Raw genomic sequence first — 17,636 nt, forward strand, 5'->3', positions numbered from 1 at the left:
CCACTACCTAAGCAACTGCTGGTCCATGACCAAGTCAGGTTAAGACAACAGCAGCTAAGCCAAGCCTTCATTACAGTTGCAAAATAAGCCTATCCACTTTGACAGCAAGGATTCGAATACTCAAGCACTTATCCATTCAAGCAGCTGAAGATTCAAAGCAAAGTCTATCTATGGCTGTTGTTCAAGACTTGAAATTTTAAAATTCAATAGGATCATGCTGATCATCATTGTATTGTTCAAATTTAAATGTAGATAAGCCTTATCACCATACCATGTAACTTTGTAAAAAAATGTGTTTCCGTTACATCCATGAATCAGATCCGTTTTTCAAGTTTGTATCCGGTCGTCTCTTGCTTTTACAAAGAGCATGTTGATTGTGCGAAAGATTGAAGAAAGAGAAGAATATTCTTCTTGTTTTAGATGATATTAGGGCAAGACTAGATCTCGAGGTAGTCGAAATTCCTTTTGGAGATCAACACAATGGATGCAAGATACTTCTGACATCCAGAGATCATAATGTTCTATCCAATGTTTTGAGAGTAGTACTTGGTATTCTAACTTTTTTGAATGTTGTGCCGAAGATGCTAAACACAAATGGGCTTCATGCAGGTGTAAATGTTACGGGATCATTACCCTCTTCCCAAAAGACATGCCTCTTGAGGTGTGCACTTGTTTATAAAAAACCCAAAACTTTCCGTTCTTGTTCGATGTGGGATAGAGGTACCTTTTGTGACACGTAACACCTTCATTGCCGTCGGTCACCCTACTTACCCCGATCTGTTGGGGCGTTTGGAGTGAGTCAGATGAAGTCCAATCTGCTTTGATATCACTTGTCATGAGGTCATTACCTTGTCCCCAAAAAATGCACCTGTTGGGGTGCGCAGCACACCATCTTATAAGGAGCCCAGAACCTTCCGTTCCTATCCGATGTGAGATAGAGATACCCATTGTGACATAAAGACGTGCTATGAAAGTAACCTGTAGAGGGTGAAAATGCATGTAATGAGGGTATTTACGTATATGAAAATGTTTCCTTCCAATCCAAATTTATTTGAATAAGAATGTTGCTTTATATGATGATGTTGTGATCTCGGTGAAGTCATACGTAGATTAAATGCAGTGTCTTGAGACTTGTTAGTTGATAAAATTATCGGTTTTTCCTTGTCTAAAAATATGTTTGGTTGTCAAAAAATATATGATTTTACAATCAAATGTATATATTGAGTTTTTCTATTTAATGATAAATAATATAATTTTTTACTTTTACTATTATAAATATACATTAAAATTTTAAAAGGGTTTATTTTAACTTTACAGTGAAACTGTCCTATTTATAATAAACTATAATCAAGATTTGCAATATTAAAAGGTAAAACCAATTAGTTATGCAATGAAAGACACCAAGTTACATTTTGTAATAATTTTCATTGTTAAAAAGAAGAAATTAAAAGCTTTATGTCTATAGTTTCAGAGGGCAAAATTATAGCGAAGGCAGTAATTTTCATTTTGTAATAATTAGTTGGCTGATGAAAACTAGAAAAACATATGAAAATCCTTTAAATTGATGCATACCATTTCATTGAATAGTTGCTTTACAGAAGTTCTAAGGTCGTCTTCCCACCTCCCTTTTTCTTCCTCCTCTGTCAGTTGCACTTGCTTCAGTTTTGGTGTGCTTAAATCTCCTTGACAGAAAGTCTTCATTTTTGGGCACTCTCTCACAATCACCTTTCGCAAGATCGGGAATTCAAAGTTGTGATCCCCTAAGCAAAAGCTTGCTAGACTTGGTAGACAACTTAGTTGCAAATACTTTACCTTCCATTTCAGCACCACCACATGCTATGATTTCCTCTATTATCTCACAATCATTTATGCTCATTCTCTCGAGTAGCATAAGGCTCTTAGCTGTTGAGCATGCTATTAAATTTATGAATCCATGAGATCTTGGAACTTCCAAATTGGTTAAATTTTTGAAAGACACCAAAGATGGCACCAAAGTCTTTAATTTGTCACATTCCAACACTTCAAGAATTCTCAGTTTACAGAAAACTGGTATGGGTTGGAATCCTTCCTCCCAGAGATTTGTCAGCTCTAGAAGTTTGGAGAACCTCAATTCACTTAACCGAGCGAGTGCCGATGCATGTTTTTCCTCATCACTGACTTCTTTAGACCAGAATTTTTGACAAAAGGAAGCATCACTCAGAACAAGCTTTTCAAGATTTGGTAATGATTGAATTAAGCAATATGGAAGAGCAGTTGATTTCCCAGGAACGCGTATGAGCACAAGAACTTTTAACTTCCTGAAACATTCTGTTGAGAGTAGTTGGCCAAGCCATGTTCCTTTCACAGTATCGTTCTGCTTCAATCGTAATTCTTTGAAGATAAGGAACGTAACCTGAATGATTAACATGTACGTTAAACAAAAACAAAGAGTTTGAATTAGTTAAACTATAAAAGGCAAAAAGGTTTTATAAGTTGTGTTCATACCTTATTGCTCTGAAACAAGGAAGGACATTCTGAAGCAAATATCTCTACTTCGTGACATTCAATCACCTCCATTTATTTGATGATGGCCATTCTGTAACATGTGTCTTAGAGTAGAAACTTTTCAATTTGGGCAATTTATCAAGTCGAAGGTATGTCCCTCTGGAAAATACAAACTTAGTCTCTGTTTCTATCATAATAGATTAAGTAGCTGTTACTGTATCTGATTGATTTGCAATGAGTACTTGTGGCTCAAACATTATTTCTTCTAATGAATCGTAATTCACAGTCTACAATTTGTCTAATTCCTCAAGTCTTTCCATCATGTTAAACGGGAAGATAGTTAAGAGTGCTTCACAGCCTTCAACCCATATACTAATTAGTTTGGAAAACAAATTCACAGTGAGTTGGTCCTGCCATATCCTTGTACAGTCCCTCATAGCTTTGATTGTCAGCATCTCTAGCCTAGGGAAGGCCACCTAAAAAGATTCATTTAATTGGATTAATAAATGAAATAGGAAAGAAATAACAAATTTTAAGTATTGAAAAAAAAACCTTATCAAGGTTTTATGGTTGAAAGAAATGCTACAATAAAAAGGAGAATTCATGGACAAATGAATGGTCTACAAGAAAAACCAGAGAATAAATCACCTTTTCATTAAAAAGAGCTGGTTTATCAAGCTCTAGGTCATTTCCTTGTGCGTTCTGATCAATTTGAGGTTCATCTCCAGCATCTTCAATTGAAGATTTAGAGATGAATGTCTTCAATACAGGACAGTTTGATAGGATTAGCTCTCTCAAGAAGGGGAATTCATTGTCAGTTTCATGGCAGAATCTTCTGAGTTTAGGAAGGCCTTGGAGGTTTAGGAATTTTAGTTGAGGGAACCACATCTTGCTCATCCTTTCATCTTCTGTCAATCCTTCCATGAAGATATCTTCTTTCATGATCTTACAGTCCAAAATTGAAAGGCTATGGAGTTGCACAAAATGTTTTACCAGGAAAGATGGAAACAGATATTTCAAATTGTGACACCCCTTTATCTTAATCCATTCCAAATTCTGAACATAAAGAGAGGATGCTAGTTGTTGGATATGCCATATCTTTAGAAGTTAATTGAGGACAGATTCAAATGGCTCAATTTGGGACACAACCTGCAGAAGTAATTCTCATGGTATGACAAACTTTTTGTTATTGGTAATAATAATAATAATAATAAAATGTAAATTACGTTACAAATCTATTTTTGATTGGCGTAACCATGTGAGTGGCAGAGTTGGCCAAAAGGATTTTGGGGATATACTCTGTATGCTGCGGGCCATATGGAAAGCAAGAAATTTAAGAATTTTCAAGAATCAGAATATGGACCCAGTACCGGTTATTGAGCTCCGACTTGACATGAAAGGTCAATATTGTATGGCTACGGATGATAGTGGAGCAGTTTATCATGATAAGAGAAGAAATATTATTTTATAATTTTAATAGTTTTAAATATATTTAAAATTGAAATTGAATAAAAATATATTATTTATTAATAAAATAACTTAATCATGTTGGACTGACTAAGATTCGGACTTAAAAATCTATGCTTAAGTCCTATCATAATCTGTTAAGACCCGCAAGCCTAAGAGATGCATGTATAACTAGAATTCTTGTGACTAGAGAGACATGAATTAAAAAGAAAACAAAATCTTGCAAAAATAGGAAAATGAATCTCCGCTAACAAACTGACCTCTAATGTACTGAAATGGATTATGCGCATATAAAAGAAAAAAAATTCCTATGGCACTTCATAATGTTAAATAAATACTAGCTGTCAATGTCCAATGGTAAGAAAACAGTAAACTGTTATGACTTATAAGTAAACAATAAGCCAGGTTTGGTCTAGTCGTTGTTTATCTTTCTTGGACTCTTAATATGTACCATACAAGGAAAACATAAAAAAGACCTGCAAAAGCATATATTATCATATATTTGGTTCAAATGTATCAAGGATGGCAAAATGGTTATAGGAAAACAGGGGAATCAAGTAGGCTGATGGAGTTTACAAATAAAATAATGCATATTAGTAGGTTGCAGTGCCATGCATTATGCACCGGAAAAATCAGTGCTGAGTTTTCTTTTTGGCCATATGAGACCGACAGTTGAAAGTTACGAAATGAAATAAAAAAACCTTTTGGATTCCAAGGACACTGGCTGACAACTAGGCAGCTGATTCATTCTTCAATTAAACAATTCAATCTGCAATGAAAAGGCATCTCAACCGTCAGTCTATAAACTGCAATTTTATCATTATGGATGAAATAAAGTAGACAAATGAAAAATTATGAAATTAGAACAGGTACTTAATTACCATCAGATGGATTTCAATTCAAGGAAAATGAGCCTGTCTCACAGACACCAAAACATGCATACTGCCTTATTCCAGCTTGGGCAACTATACGGTAACCTCAGCCACTTCAGAATTTTGGGCATTCTGTGACCATGAGGAACAACATATTGAAAGGTGAAACCAATTAGCAATGTAGTGAAAGGCGCAAAACTACATTTTGCAATAATTTTCATTGTTAAAAAGATGTTAAAAGCTTTATGTCTATAGCTTCAGAGAGTAGAATTATAGCACAGGCAGCTGATGAAAACTAGAAAAACATTGGAAAATGCTTTAAATTGATGCATACCATTTCTTCAAACATCTGTTTTACAGTAGTTTTAAGGTCATTTTCCCACCGCCCTTTTACTTCATCTTCTGTCAATTGCACTTGCTTCAGCTTTGGTGTGCTTAAATCTCCTTGACAGAAAATCTTCATTTTTGGGCACTCTTTTACGATCACCTTTTGCAAGACTGGGAATTCAAAGTTGTGATCCCCCAAGCAAAAGCTTGCCAGACTTGGTAGACAACTTAATTGCAAATACTTCAGTCGGGTAAAGACAATACCACCTTCCATTTCATCACCCCCACATGCTATGATTTCCTCTATCATCTCACAATCAGTTATGCTCATTCTTTCGAGTACCATCAAGCTCTTAGCTGTTGAGCATGTTATTAAATTTATGAATCCATAACACCTTGAAACTTCCAGATTTTTTAAATTTTTGAAAGACACCAAAGATGGCACCAACGTCTTTAATTTGCCACATTCCAGCACTTGAAGAATTCTCAGGTTACAGAAAGCTGGTATGGGTTGGAACCCTTCATTCCAGAGATTTGTCAACTCTGGAAGTTTAGACAACCTCAATTCACTTAACCGAGTGAGTGACGATGCATGTCTTTCTTCATCACTGAGTTCTTCAGACCAGAATATTTGATAGAAGGAAGCATCACTCAGAACAAGCTTTTCAAGATTTGGTAATGACTGAATGAAGCAATATGGAAGAGCAGTTGATTTCTCAGGAACAGATATGAGCTCAAGAACTTTTAGTTTCCTAAAACATTTTGTTGAGAGTACTTGGCCATGCCATGTCCCTTTCACAGTATCGTTCTGCTTCAACCTTAATTCTTCTAAGATAGGGAATGTAGCCTAAATAATTAAAACATGTCTGTTAAACAAAAACAAAGAGTTTAAATTGGTTAAATAATAAAAGAAAGAGTTTTATAAGTTTTGTGTTTATACCTCATTGACCTGAAACAAAGGTTGTTGATTTGAGATTTCAACCTGACTTGCTGCATGTGTTTCTTCAAAGCAAGGACATTTTGAAGCAAATATCTCTACTTTGTCGCATTCAATCACTTCCATTTTTTTCAATGATGGCCATTCTGTGACATGTCTCTTAGAGTAAAAACTTTTCAATTTGGGCAATTTATCAAGTCGAAGGTATGTCACTCTGGGAAATACAAACTTAGTCTCTGTTTCTACCACAATAGACTTAGTAGCTGTTATTGCATCTGATTGATTAGCAATGAGCGCTTGTGGCTCAAATATTTCCTCTAATGAATCACAATTCACAATCTGCAACTTGTCTAGTTCCTCAAGTCTTTCCATCAAGTTAAAAGGGAAGATATTCAGGAGTGCTCCACAGCCTTCAACCCATATATTATTTAGTTTGCAAAACGAATTCCCAGTGAGTTGGTCCTGCCAGATCCTCCTACAGCCCCTCATAGCTTTGATTGTCAACGTCTTTAGCCCAGGGAAGAGCACCTAAAAAAGTCATTTAATTGGGTTAATAAATGAAATAGGAAAGAAAATAACAAATTTTAAGTATAGTAAAAAAAACCTTAACAAGGTCTCATGGTTAAATTAATAGATGAAAGAAATGCCACAACGAAAAGGAAAATTCATGGACAAAAGAATGGTACAGGAAAAACAAGAGAAGAAATCACCTTTTCATTGAAGAGAGTCGAGTTATCAACCTCTAAGTTATTTCCTTGTACATTCTGATAAATTAGAGGTTCATCACCAACATCTTCAATTACAGATTTAGAGATGAATGTCTTGAATACAGGACAGTTTGTTAGGACTAGCTCTCTCAAGATGGGGAATTCATTGTCAGTTTCATCGCAGAATCTTCTGAGTTGGGGAAGGTCTTCGAGCTTCAGGAAATTTAGAGTGGGGAACAACATCTGGCTCATCTTTTCATCTTCTGTCAATCCTCCCATGAAGATTACTTCTTCCATGATCTTACAGTCCAAAATCGAAAGGTGACGGAGTAGCACAAAATGTTTTACCATGACAGATGGAAACATATATTTCAAATTGTGACACCCCTTTATCGTAATCTGTTCCAAATTCTGAACATGAAAAGAGGATGCTAGTTGTTGGCTATTCCATATCTTTTGAACGTTAATTGACGACAGATCCAAATCCCGCAATTTGGGACACACAACCTGCAGACATAATTCTCATGGTATAAAAAACATTTCGTTTCTTTAAAAAAAAAAATGTAACTCAAAGCAACGATTTCAGAGAAGGGCATGTTAATGATAAGGGATGATTAAAATGAACGAAATCAAGATTTGGATGAAGTTCATTATAAACTTCTTAGTTAAAAAAGATTACTAAAAATGAAAACTACAAGTAAAAAGCAATAAGCGAAAGATCCATATTCTATGTTTTAAATAACTTGAGGTAATAGGAAAAAACTATGCAATATGAATAAAGATTATTATAAATCAATGGACTAAGTATAGATATACTTATTTATATTACTCTCTTCACGACTTTGTGGAATTTAAATAAGAAAAAATAATTCACCCGCCGGGAACGTGTGAGTTTGATAACTTGTGGAACGCTACTATTAAGTACAAGTGTCAAAATTCAACCAATATTTTATTCACCTACTTTTTTGTTCTTGTTTTATATAGTTTACTAGTCCTAGTCTAACAAGGATGCACAAAATTGTAAAATTTCATTTATCTTTTATTTAAAAACAAAAGGACCAAAACATTTTTCCTTATCTAAAAACTCATCTTTTATGTTCTATCCTTTTCTATTTTTATTTATTTTTCATTTTCATGTTACAAGAAAAAAATAACAAAACAAGACGGTATATATAAAAAAAAACAATTAAACTATTATTTATGTCAAAAAGAGAAGAAAATGATAAAAAAAGGGGAAGAATTACTACTTTGAATTTGACCTAAAAAAGAGAAAGGAAAAGAAAAGGAGGAAATAAACCAAAAAGAAGAAGAAAAAAAAAGAATGGGACATTTTGGACTTGCCAATTAGACAATGACATGTGGCACATTACCATTAGCTTATGTATGTAGCTTTTAGAGGTAAAAGTAGGAGACCTACAAAAATTATCATCCAATCTTATGGGATTAAAATGGATCATCTCCTTTCTCATCTATACCATTCCTAGGAGGTTAACTCATCCAATATTTAGAATCTAATCCTTCCATTTTAAGTAAATAACAAATATGAGATAGGATGATCATTATCTTACTCTATTCGTTGTAATCATCGTGTGCATCAAACCTGTCATAAGTAATATTTTCTCTCTCCCTAATAGAAGTGCTGATGAGTCGATCAAATTAACCTATAGAACCTCTCACTCTAAAAGTCAAGCTTGAACTTGGTTTGATCTATTTATTTTACTATTATTTTATTATTAAAATAATAAAATTTTATTTTATAATTTTAATATTTTTAAAAATATTTATAAATTAAAATTAAAACAAGATATCTAAATTGAGCGATGGTAGATATATATATATATATATAGCATATTATTTAAAAAGTTAGATTTAAATTCGTCTTACACTCAAATAAAAAAAAAAAACCACAAAAGAGATGCAAAAAGAAATAAAATCTTGTAAAAATATGAAAATGAACCTTCACTAACAAACTGACCTTATTGCTGAAAAAAGTTGTAGTAATATCCCATTTTTCACTTCCATCACCACTCGTCTCTTTCTCCTTGTCTCTTGAATATGAAGAAGCAATTGTATTCATTTTTGGACAGTCCGCTATCCTCACTCTTTTCAACCATGGAAATTTAAGAGCTCGACTTCCCAAATAAAAACTTGTCAAGTTGGAACATGACTCAATTTTTATGGAGAAGAGGCGGGAGAATGTGAACTTATCTGTCCTTTCTTCCTCCTCAACTCCCTGTTCCATGATGACTGCTTCCATCGAGGGACATTCTTTTGCTTGTAAATCCCATAATCGCTTGAGGCTCAAAGCCATAGAGGGGGCAAAAATGTATTTCAAGCTGCTACAATTACAAACGTCCAGATGTCCAAGGTTTTTGAAGTTCAAAATTTCTTGAGGGCTCTTATTCCATATTTCCATCAACTCAGGAAATGTGTCTGAGAGCTCCAAATTATATCGGTAATGGTATCCACCCTAACAAACCCAATATATTGCAATAGTTATATATGGTACAACATAACATTAATCACAAATATAAATAACAATGATAAACCTTCTTCTTTAAAGTTATAGAACTAATATCATTTTATTTCTAAAACAATGAAAGAAGGCAATATTTCAATCAGAAAAGTAAAATTGTAGTAGTAGTTTGCAAAATAAATTGTAGCAGGAAGAAACGACATGAATTAATTCATACCTCTTCGGAGTACAACTGTTGTATGGTGGTATTAAGGTCACCAGCCCAACGCCCTCTGTGATCGTAACGTGATTCTTTTACTCTCTGTAATTTGGGAGTGGTTGAAACTCCCTGAGAAAAAACCTTCAAGCTAGGACAGCTACCCACAATTAAGTCTTCCAAGGATGGAAACTTAAAGGTATGATTCCCTGGACAAAAGCTTGTGAGGCTCTGTAAATGATAGAGTTCTAAATACTTCAACTTGCTGAAAGTGATCTCATTCTCATCTCCTTCGTTTGCAACTATTTCTGTCATCCTATTGCAGTCTTCTATCCTTATTTTTGTTAGTTGTGCCAGACTCTGGACTACTGAAGGTGTAACCAAGTTTATCATCTTGTTGCACCACTGCACTTCAAGAGTTGTGAGATTTCGAAAAGATGTTGAGGAGGGTCCCAAATTTATCGATTCATCACACCCGAAAACTTCAAAAGTTTCCAGATTAGAAAGAATGTGGCCCAGCTCTGAATCTTTCTTCCATATATATGGAAGATTTTTGCAAGAACCCAATTTTAATTTTCTAATTCGTGAGAGTGTCCGAGCATCAGGCTTTTCAGCAAGATCGCCTTCACAAGAGACTAGATCTTTGAAGTCACAACAAGACAACTCAAGGTTTTCAAGATTATTCAATCTTTGGACGAAATCAATTGGAAAATTGGAGCCATTCATCTCGAAAACTTTAATATGGTGAAAGAAGTCTGCACGAAACTGAATGCCACTTATCATTGCAATGTCATCAATTTTTGATAACCGCAATTTCTCTAATTTGGGAATGACCTTTGAAACCAATCAAATAAAAAAAAGTCAGAGTCAATGTTGCTCTACGGGCTCGAAGAAAAAAATATTTTCGGTCAGGCCGTGGATGCAGATGTATACACATAAATATGCATTAAAGGAAAAGGGTTAAAGCTATACAAGTTCAGGTTAATGATCTCCTCAGCCCATTAACATTTCCATTGCCTGGACTAATTTAATTATGCTAAAACAAATCTGATGTTTTCCAAGACCTAAAAAATTATGTGAATTAATTAATTTTATTTATAAAAAATAAAAAGCTGTAGTATTTTTTTCATACATAGGCGGTGGATAATCTTCCTATAGATATAATAGATGATCTAAATTTATGAATATATAATCTTTAAATAAAACATTATGTGATTAAATTGTGTCTTGGGTATTCATTTGAAAATTTTTTTAAATAAATAATGTTAAACTCGGTCATTTTTTGTGCAAGAAAGATATTTTTAATCTGAACAAAATGTTTAATAATATTGTAAGATTTCGTGGTGTGTAAGATAAAAAGTGACGATAATATTAAGAGAAAGATAAGATGATTTTTATTATATATTATGTTTTATGTGTGTAAAATACAATGTATAATAAGGTGATTATTTTTTTCATTAATGAGTTAAAATTACATTTTCTTTTATTCTTGATTTTGTGTCTTGTTTCTATTGGGTTATTGAACTTATCTTTGGATGTGATTGACTATGTGCGATAATAGGTTTTAGTTAGCTAGCCATATAAAGTTTACTAAGAATGGATTTGTTGTTGTTTGCTATCAAATTTGATTTACTTGATTTTGTGAGTTTGTTGCTTGCAAGGTGTTGGGATGCCTGCAAATATACTGTACTTGTAGTTTCTAGTTTTCAAGTTTGATGAGAAAAATTATTTTTAAGAGTAGAGAAACCATATGCAGTATTTTTAAACAATGTGAGAATTTGAGAGATCAGAAAATATGGATAATTCAATGGAGGTGAATTTATCAAGGGAACATTGACAAGCCAAGGGCCAATCCCCTGGCTTCGCCCCTACTGAAATGAAAAAGAGTGTAATTAAAAAACTGTGTTATAAAAATTTTAAAACGGAGTGTGATTCATATAAAAAAATGCCCAAAAAAATTTTAAAAGGTGTGTTTACTTACATACAGTAAAAATATTCAAAAATTTTTACTTATGCGTACTTTAAATTTTATATTTCAAGAATCAAATTTTTTGCATTATTAGTAGGAAAAAACATTTTTCAGTACAAATTTAATGTTTTTATAAGTTAAAATTGGAATTATTAATGGAGATATATATAAATTCTATTAAAAGTGAATTTATTTCATTTAATACATGTTTTTTAATTTCATTTTACATATGCTTTTTAATTTATTATTTATTTTTATTAAATTGGTGACAAATTGAAAGATTTATTAAATTATACATCAAATTTCAAAATTATGAATTTGTGATAGATATGGATATGCCATGCATGTGACCGTGATTTAGTTTTTTCAAAGGAAATAGTAAAGGTTCAGAATAATACCTCTTCACCTAAGAAAAGTGGTTGTCCTTTTGTGGATTCTCGTTGGTCATTTTCATTCATTCCTTGGATGCTAGGACGTCCTGAAGCTACTATTTTTATAAAAATAGAACAATCTGTCTCCAATTTTTTCAACATGGGCCAGACCATTGTATGTTGCCCTGGATAGAAACATTTCAGTTCTTCTAGGTCTGTAAGCTCCAATGAAGACACTCGAGGAAACTTGAACCTAACCGGCTGCTCCAATCCTTCCCTAAACGACACAATCTCCTCCACCCCACAACTGTTTAATGTTAGATCTTCGAGTTGGGGAAGATCTTTGGCTATTGATGCAGGAAATAGATTTTTCAGACTCTCACAACGGCTAACCCTTACCTTTCGTAGATTTTGAAAGGTAAGACTTCCTTGGGGATCTTTATTCCAAACATGCTTCAGTTGCGGTAGATCGTAAATATCCAATTTCCTTAGTTGAGAATCTAGAGGACCTGCTAGAAGTTGGTCATGGAATATCATCTTCACATTTCTCAAGCTGGACAATCTCATCTTTTCCAAGCTAGGAACTGCAGCCTACATAATTCGTGCCGATAAGAGTTACTAGAGTTAGTTCATGAAACTAGGCAAAAAAAAAAAAACCGGCAAGGAGAAAGGACAACAGGAGAAAGCAGTAAGAGTGAGAGACTAACTCACCTTCTCATTGAAGAGTGCTTGTATACTGGACTCATATTTCCCCTCCATTTTAGTTGCACTAATAAATTCTTTCAAGTTTGGACATTTCTCAATCTCCAGCACTTTCAGTAATGGGAACTCAATATTATAATTTCCTGAGCCAAATTTGATGAGATTCGAAAGATTCTCAATTTTCAAGGAGTTTAAAACAGGAAAACAAATCACATCTTTCTGTTCTTCTTTTATTTCTTCCGTAAATATTATCTCTGTTAAGCACTTGCAATCCATTATCTCAAAATGTTCGAGATGCACCAGGCTTCTAGCAACAGAGGGTAACAATACATGTTGTAAGTTATCACAGCCCTTAATGATGAAGCTCTTTAAATTTGGAAGGCAATAACAATATGTTTCTGAGAGCTGATTGTGCCATATCCTTTCGATCTTAATTGAGGACAATCGCAAGCTTTTTAATTGAGGGAACACAATCTGCACACGTGTACAATTCTTTTTCTTTAAAAATCTTGAGAATATATGGTTATATCTTAAATTGCGAAGTTCACTTTCAAAAAAAAAAAAAGAGAGAGAGAAAAAACAGGGAAAAGAACAAGTCTTTTATCTAATTCAATTAAAATATATAAAAGTGATCTCATTTTATTTTGTTACTTTTTTTTAGGAGAGGGAGATTTGAACTCATACTTTTTTAAGTAGGGAAATCATGCACTAATTAATGAGCCAAATGCTTAAGTGTTTATTCTGTTACTTATTATATCTTAGATAATAAACATTACCCTACCTAATAATCAAAACTATGAAAAAAAAAATCAGTCCCTATGGATGCAAGAGTCAAGGAATCAATAGCCAGCATCAGAGTTTGATCCTTTTGGTCCTTAGCATTAAGCAATTATGATATGAATAAAAGCAAAAGTTGGAAAATGGAATGGGAAACGAAACCTATATATATATATATATATATATGTGAAATGTATAATTAAGCCACTGAATGCTCCCTAAATAAATAAATACCTGTTTATCGAAAAGCGGCTTGGTGCTTGTATTCCCCTGCTCCTGCTGGGATGTGGAACTCATCTTGTCTTCGGAGCTAAAGCTAATGAGGTGTGGCAGATCATCAAGTGTCATGGACTGTAACTGAGAAAACTGAGTTTTCTCCGTTGCTATATACCGGACTTCCAAACCATTTTGGATATGAAGTTTCTTTAAATGTGGAAAATCTTCACCATTATTCAACTCAGCAACTACGTTCTTGATACCTTCAAGTTGATCTACATACAAATCTTCTGTCTTCTTCAACAATAGTTTCACCCCATGATCCAAGTAAATGCATGTATCTAACTTTAATCTCAGTGTTCTTGAGCATTCATGCTCATCGTACCAATCCCATGCACCATCACCTATAATAATCTTGTATCTGTCCAATTTCTCACTGAACAGACGCTCTGGAATTATTTGGGCATTCGGAATATTAACATACAAAGTGGCTAGATGAGACAAATGCTTCAATTCCTCAAGACTAGCATTTCTCCTTTCACTACCTTGTACTTCATCTTCCCATTGAACAAAGCTATCATTCAAATATAATTCTTCTAATTTGGACAAATTGGATAAGATATTTGGTGGGATGATTTTGAGTTTTGTACAATAAGTCAAACCTAACAACCTTAACCGAGTCAATTGTGCTATCTCCTTGGGAAGCTCTTTAATATCTGAGGATTCAAGGCTAAGGATTTCCAAATTCTTGAGCTTTCCAATAACGCTTATGTCTTCCAGTGCACATTCATGTAGACACAACGTGTGAAGGTTTGTTAAGAGATTAATTGACTGAGGTAGGGATGGAAACTGCATTCGAGTCAAATCTAAGACTTTGAGTCTTTCTGTTCGCCTAAAGAAGTTGGCTGGAATTTTCAGTAAACCATCATGGGCCATACTGAAAAAGGAAAGATGTGAACACTCCAACTCATCAGGAAGCTCACTGATATTAGGAGAACTTAACAAAATCACACTGCAATCCGTATCGGGCCACTCTTTTAGCACATCACCAGCTCTTAACACAAACATATGGCGGTCCCTTGATGCAATAGATATAGCAACATCCCGAACAACATCATGGATATCAAACCGTTCATCATCATAACTATCAAGCAACAAACAAGACGATTTGAGCTTACTCACCACTGTCAATACTTTATTTCTTGCTTCTTTTATTGTGTTGACACCACGAAAGGACCCCAAACCCATGATGCATTTCAACAAGTATTCAACGTGACCATTATGACCAATTAAACTGCAAAGCAAGAAAGTGAACTTGACTTCCTCATCTTCTAAATAATTGTAACTCAACTCTATAGCTGAATATACATCCGCTGTGATCCCTGTGAAGCTTCTTGATGAAGGCCTCTTTAGTTCACGCAAAGCATTCTCCCATTCAAACAAACGTTTGTTTCTCAGTGCCCTTGCCACAGTTGCGATGGCGATTGGCAGTCCCGCACATTTCTTTGCCACCTCCATAGCTGTAGGCTGCACATCACAACTTTCAACAGAGTCACCAGCCATCTTTTTAAACAGGTCCCAGGCTTCTTCTTCATTTAAAAGGCCAACTGCAAAATTTTTCTGAGTATCCATCCCACTTGATAAAACATCGAGATCCCTAGACGTTAGCAGTATCGTGCATCCCTCATGTTCATTTCCAAAAGGAATCCCAACTTCTTCAAGGTCTAATCTTGCCCAAATATCATCCAAAACAACAAGAATCTTCTCCTCTTTTTTCAATCTTTCTCGAAGTCGAAGTGCCCTTCCGACCATACTCTGTTCCTCAAATTTTAAACCCAATAAGTCTGCAACTTGGTCTTGAATTTTCTCAACGTCAAGTGTCTGAGTTACGGTTGCCATAACTACAGAATCAAATAACTTGCCCTCCTTAACCAGTCTAGCAACTTCTTTGACTAGCGTGGTCTTGCCTACGCCACCCATCCCGTGCACCCCTATAATATTAATACTAGCATCTTTCAGTGCCTCCATGATTCCATTGAAAACCATCGTTCTTGACTCGAATGCTTCGAAACCTTTAACAGATGCGAGAATGATACCTTGTGGAGCTGCACGATACGAAACCCTGTCGAATTTGCCCTGTTCGAGTAGCTCAGCGACAGCCTTCGCCTCCTCTTCGGCATCCATGCTAAGCCTGTAACGAGTCCAGAAACTAGGACACAAGCCAAGGAAACACTTTTTCTTTGCTTTTTCTTCATCCTGAATTACTTTCTCTACTTCTTCAGCGATCTTGTTGTTGACAGTAGTCAGCCACGTATCGACGTCGTGCTCAATCTCTTCCCCATTCCTCTTAGCAGTATCAACAGAATGCTGTACTCTTTCCTTTGCATCCTTCAGGCTCTCAACCTGATTCTTGAGGGTCCTGACCTGGTTCTCATGATTGCAAAGGTATCTGAAATGGTTTTTGATGGTAGAGATCGTGTACTCTGCAGCCATAGTGACAATGGAGCTAACGATTTCCATTTCGTTTTCTTCCTTTTTTCTTTTTTTTTTTCCTTTTTCTAAGTTGTGAGAAGCACACTGAATAAAAAAAAAAAAGCTATGGGTAAAACAAAAAAAAAAAAAAGAAGGCAGATAAAAACAGGAGAGGAAAACCAGAAAGGGAACTCACAATAAGGAGAAGAAAGAGAAGCCTCTTATACAGCAAGCAACACCAAAGCAATAAAAACAAACCATAGGGCCTAAAATTGGAAGGGACTGTACTGGCGTACCTCCACAAAAGATGAGAAATTTCCCCTTTCTTCACCTTCCCTGATGAGATTGAACAAGAGATGGATTCTTGAAAAGATAAGGTCAGCAATCAATGCTCCCAACTATGCACGAGGAAACTAAGAATTTTTTCTTTATATCTAGTCTAGATAAAAGAGCAAAGCCAGATTAATATGACAAAGGGCGAAGAAGATAGTTTTATTTTTCGATGAAATATGTGATGGCCAAGCAACCGACTGTTCAGGAAGTCAATGCCACAAGTGAAGAAAGTGCAGAAACTGCCAAATGCCTTTAAATAAAAAAAAGGAAATAGTCTATAAATCTTACTTCTATTATATAAACCAAATGTGTCGGAAGGATTGGACCTTCAGGAGCATCATAAGTGACCAGTCTCGTAGTATTTGTATTGCTTAGACATGACAGAGTATCAATGCTCTACTCAACCACCCCAGCAAATGTCATGAATTGCATCTTTAAACAATATTTCTCAAACAAAAAGTCACATCCTGATCACTTATGATGTGCCATGACACCATGCTTCAATCTGTAAAAGTTAAAAACTCTGAATCTCTACCAACATTTTTTTATATCAATTTCCACTAATAATAAAATTTTACATAGGTTAATATAAATTAGCTTTAGAAGTAAAACTTTTTTATAACATTATATATAACTGAATTCGGATTTAAAGTATGTTAAAAGTGATATCTACAATTTATCCGAATTTATGTTAACTTTTACAAATCTTACCCTAATTCATCCCATAATTAAATATAAAATACTCTAATTTTATATTATCGAATTAAATATATACAAATATCTATATAATAATAACTTATTTACATCCCTAATAATTATTATTACAAATAATATCCTCTTTCTTGTTTCACATGATCAAGAGTTAAGCAGGGAGTTATGTGTCTTTATGGCCCTTGTTGTCGTATCTTGACCTCAAGGTGAGAGTAAGGTCATCAAGACCTTTGTGGCCCTTGTGGGGTGCCTCTAATGAAATGCCCTGGCTGGGTGTGTCTCTCACGCAAAGGCCATGAATGTGAGTTTGATAAAGACTCTTTCGTTAATAAACTCATAATATTTTTCGAGAAAAGGAAAATGAGTTAGGTACGGAGTAAACTTTGAAAAATATATTTGCCAATATATATTGCCTGCATGAGTATTAATATAGTATTAAATTTAACGATGCGATTTTTACAATATAAATTTAACAAGAAACTCTAAAAAAGTTTAATAATTAATAATTATTGCAACGATATAGCTTGATTTATTTTTGTATACATATATATATATATATAAAAATGAAAATAATATAATTGCTTATGATAATAATTGTAAACTAACAAGTTCAAGTTTC

At 34.3% G+C, this 17,636-nt stretch overlaps 1 protein-coding gene and 1 pseudogene across 4 annotated transcripts; both read right to left on the bottom strand.

Annotated features, from left to right (window-relative positions):
* Positions 1 to 602: 602 nt before the first annotated feature.
* On the bottom strand, positions 603 to 3,801 carry LOC110414747 (uncharacterized; annotated as a pseudogene). The gene is made up of 5 exons (XR_016351124.1): positions 3,740 to 3,801; positions 3,133 to 3,633; positions 2,485 to 2,960; positions 1,573 to 2,392; positions 603 to 978 (listed from the first exon to the last, which is right to left on the bottom strand). The product of XR_016351124.1 is annotated as an uncharacterized LOC110414747 (transcript).
* LOC110414745 (uncharacterized) lies at positions 3,453 to 16,628 on the bottom strand. Of its 3 annotated transcripts, XM_021426139.2 has the most exons (12): positions 16,170 to 16,624; positions 13,520 to 16,078; positions 12,518 to 12,982; positions 11,834 to 12,397; positions 9,488 to 10,300; positions 8,770 to 9,264; positions 6,798 to 7,301; positions 6,091 to 6,615; positions 5,158 to 5,997; positions 4,833 to 4,955; positions 4,653 to 4,720; positions 3,453 to 3,633 (listed from the first exon to the last, which is right to left on the bottom strand). In XM_021426139.2, the coding sequence occupies exons 2-10, from the start codon at positions 16,019 to 16,021 to the stop codon at positions 4,917 to 4,919; spliced, it is 6,747 nt and encodes a 2,248-aa protein (XP_021281814.1). In that variant the 5' UTR covers positions 16,022 to 16,078; positions 16,170 to 16,624; the 3' UTR covers positions 3,453 to 3,633; positions 4,653 to 4,720; positions 4,833 to 4,916. The 3 variants fall into 3 exon arrangements, with proteins under 3 accessions (XP_021281814.1, XP_021281816.1, XP_021281818.1); XM_021426141.1 differs by lacking the exon at positions 3,453 to 3,633 and having other exon boundaries at positions 4,429 to 4,720; XM_021426143.1 differs by lacking the exons at positions 3,453 to 3,633; positions 4,653 to 4,720; positions 4,833 to 4,955 and having other exon boundaries at positions 5,752 to 6,016; positions 16,170 to 16,628.
* Positions 16,629 to 17,636: the final 1,008 nt, after the last annotated feature.

This window comes from Theobroma umbraticum, unplaced genomic scaffold (genome assembly GCF_002168275.2).
Source record: "Theobroma umbraticum cultivar Fairchild unplaced genomic scaffold, ASM216827v3 scaffold_147.0, whole genome shotgun sequence".
Taxonomy (NCBI): domain Eukaryota; kingdom Viridiplantae; phylum Streptophyta; class Magnoliopsida; order Malvales; family Malvaceae; genus Theobroma; species Theobroma umbraticum.

Coding starts and splice junctions, on each gene's coding strand:
- LOC110414745 (XM_021426139.2), bottom strand. CDS start 16,021: ATGGAAATCGTTAGCTCCATTGTCACTATGGCTGCAGAGTACACGATC. Junction 10,301..11,833: donor CACTTTTCTTAGGTGAAGAG/GTATTATTCTGA, acceptor TTGGTTTCAAAG/GTCATTCCCAAATTAGAGAA. Junction 9,265..9,487: donor AACAGTTGTACTCCGAAGAG/GTATGAATTAAT, acceptor TGGGTTTGTTAG/GGTGGATACCATTACCGATA.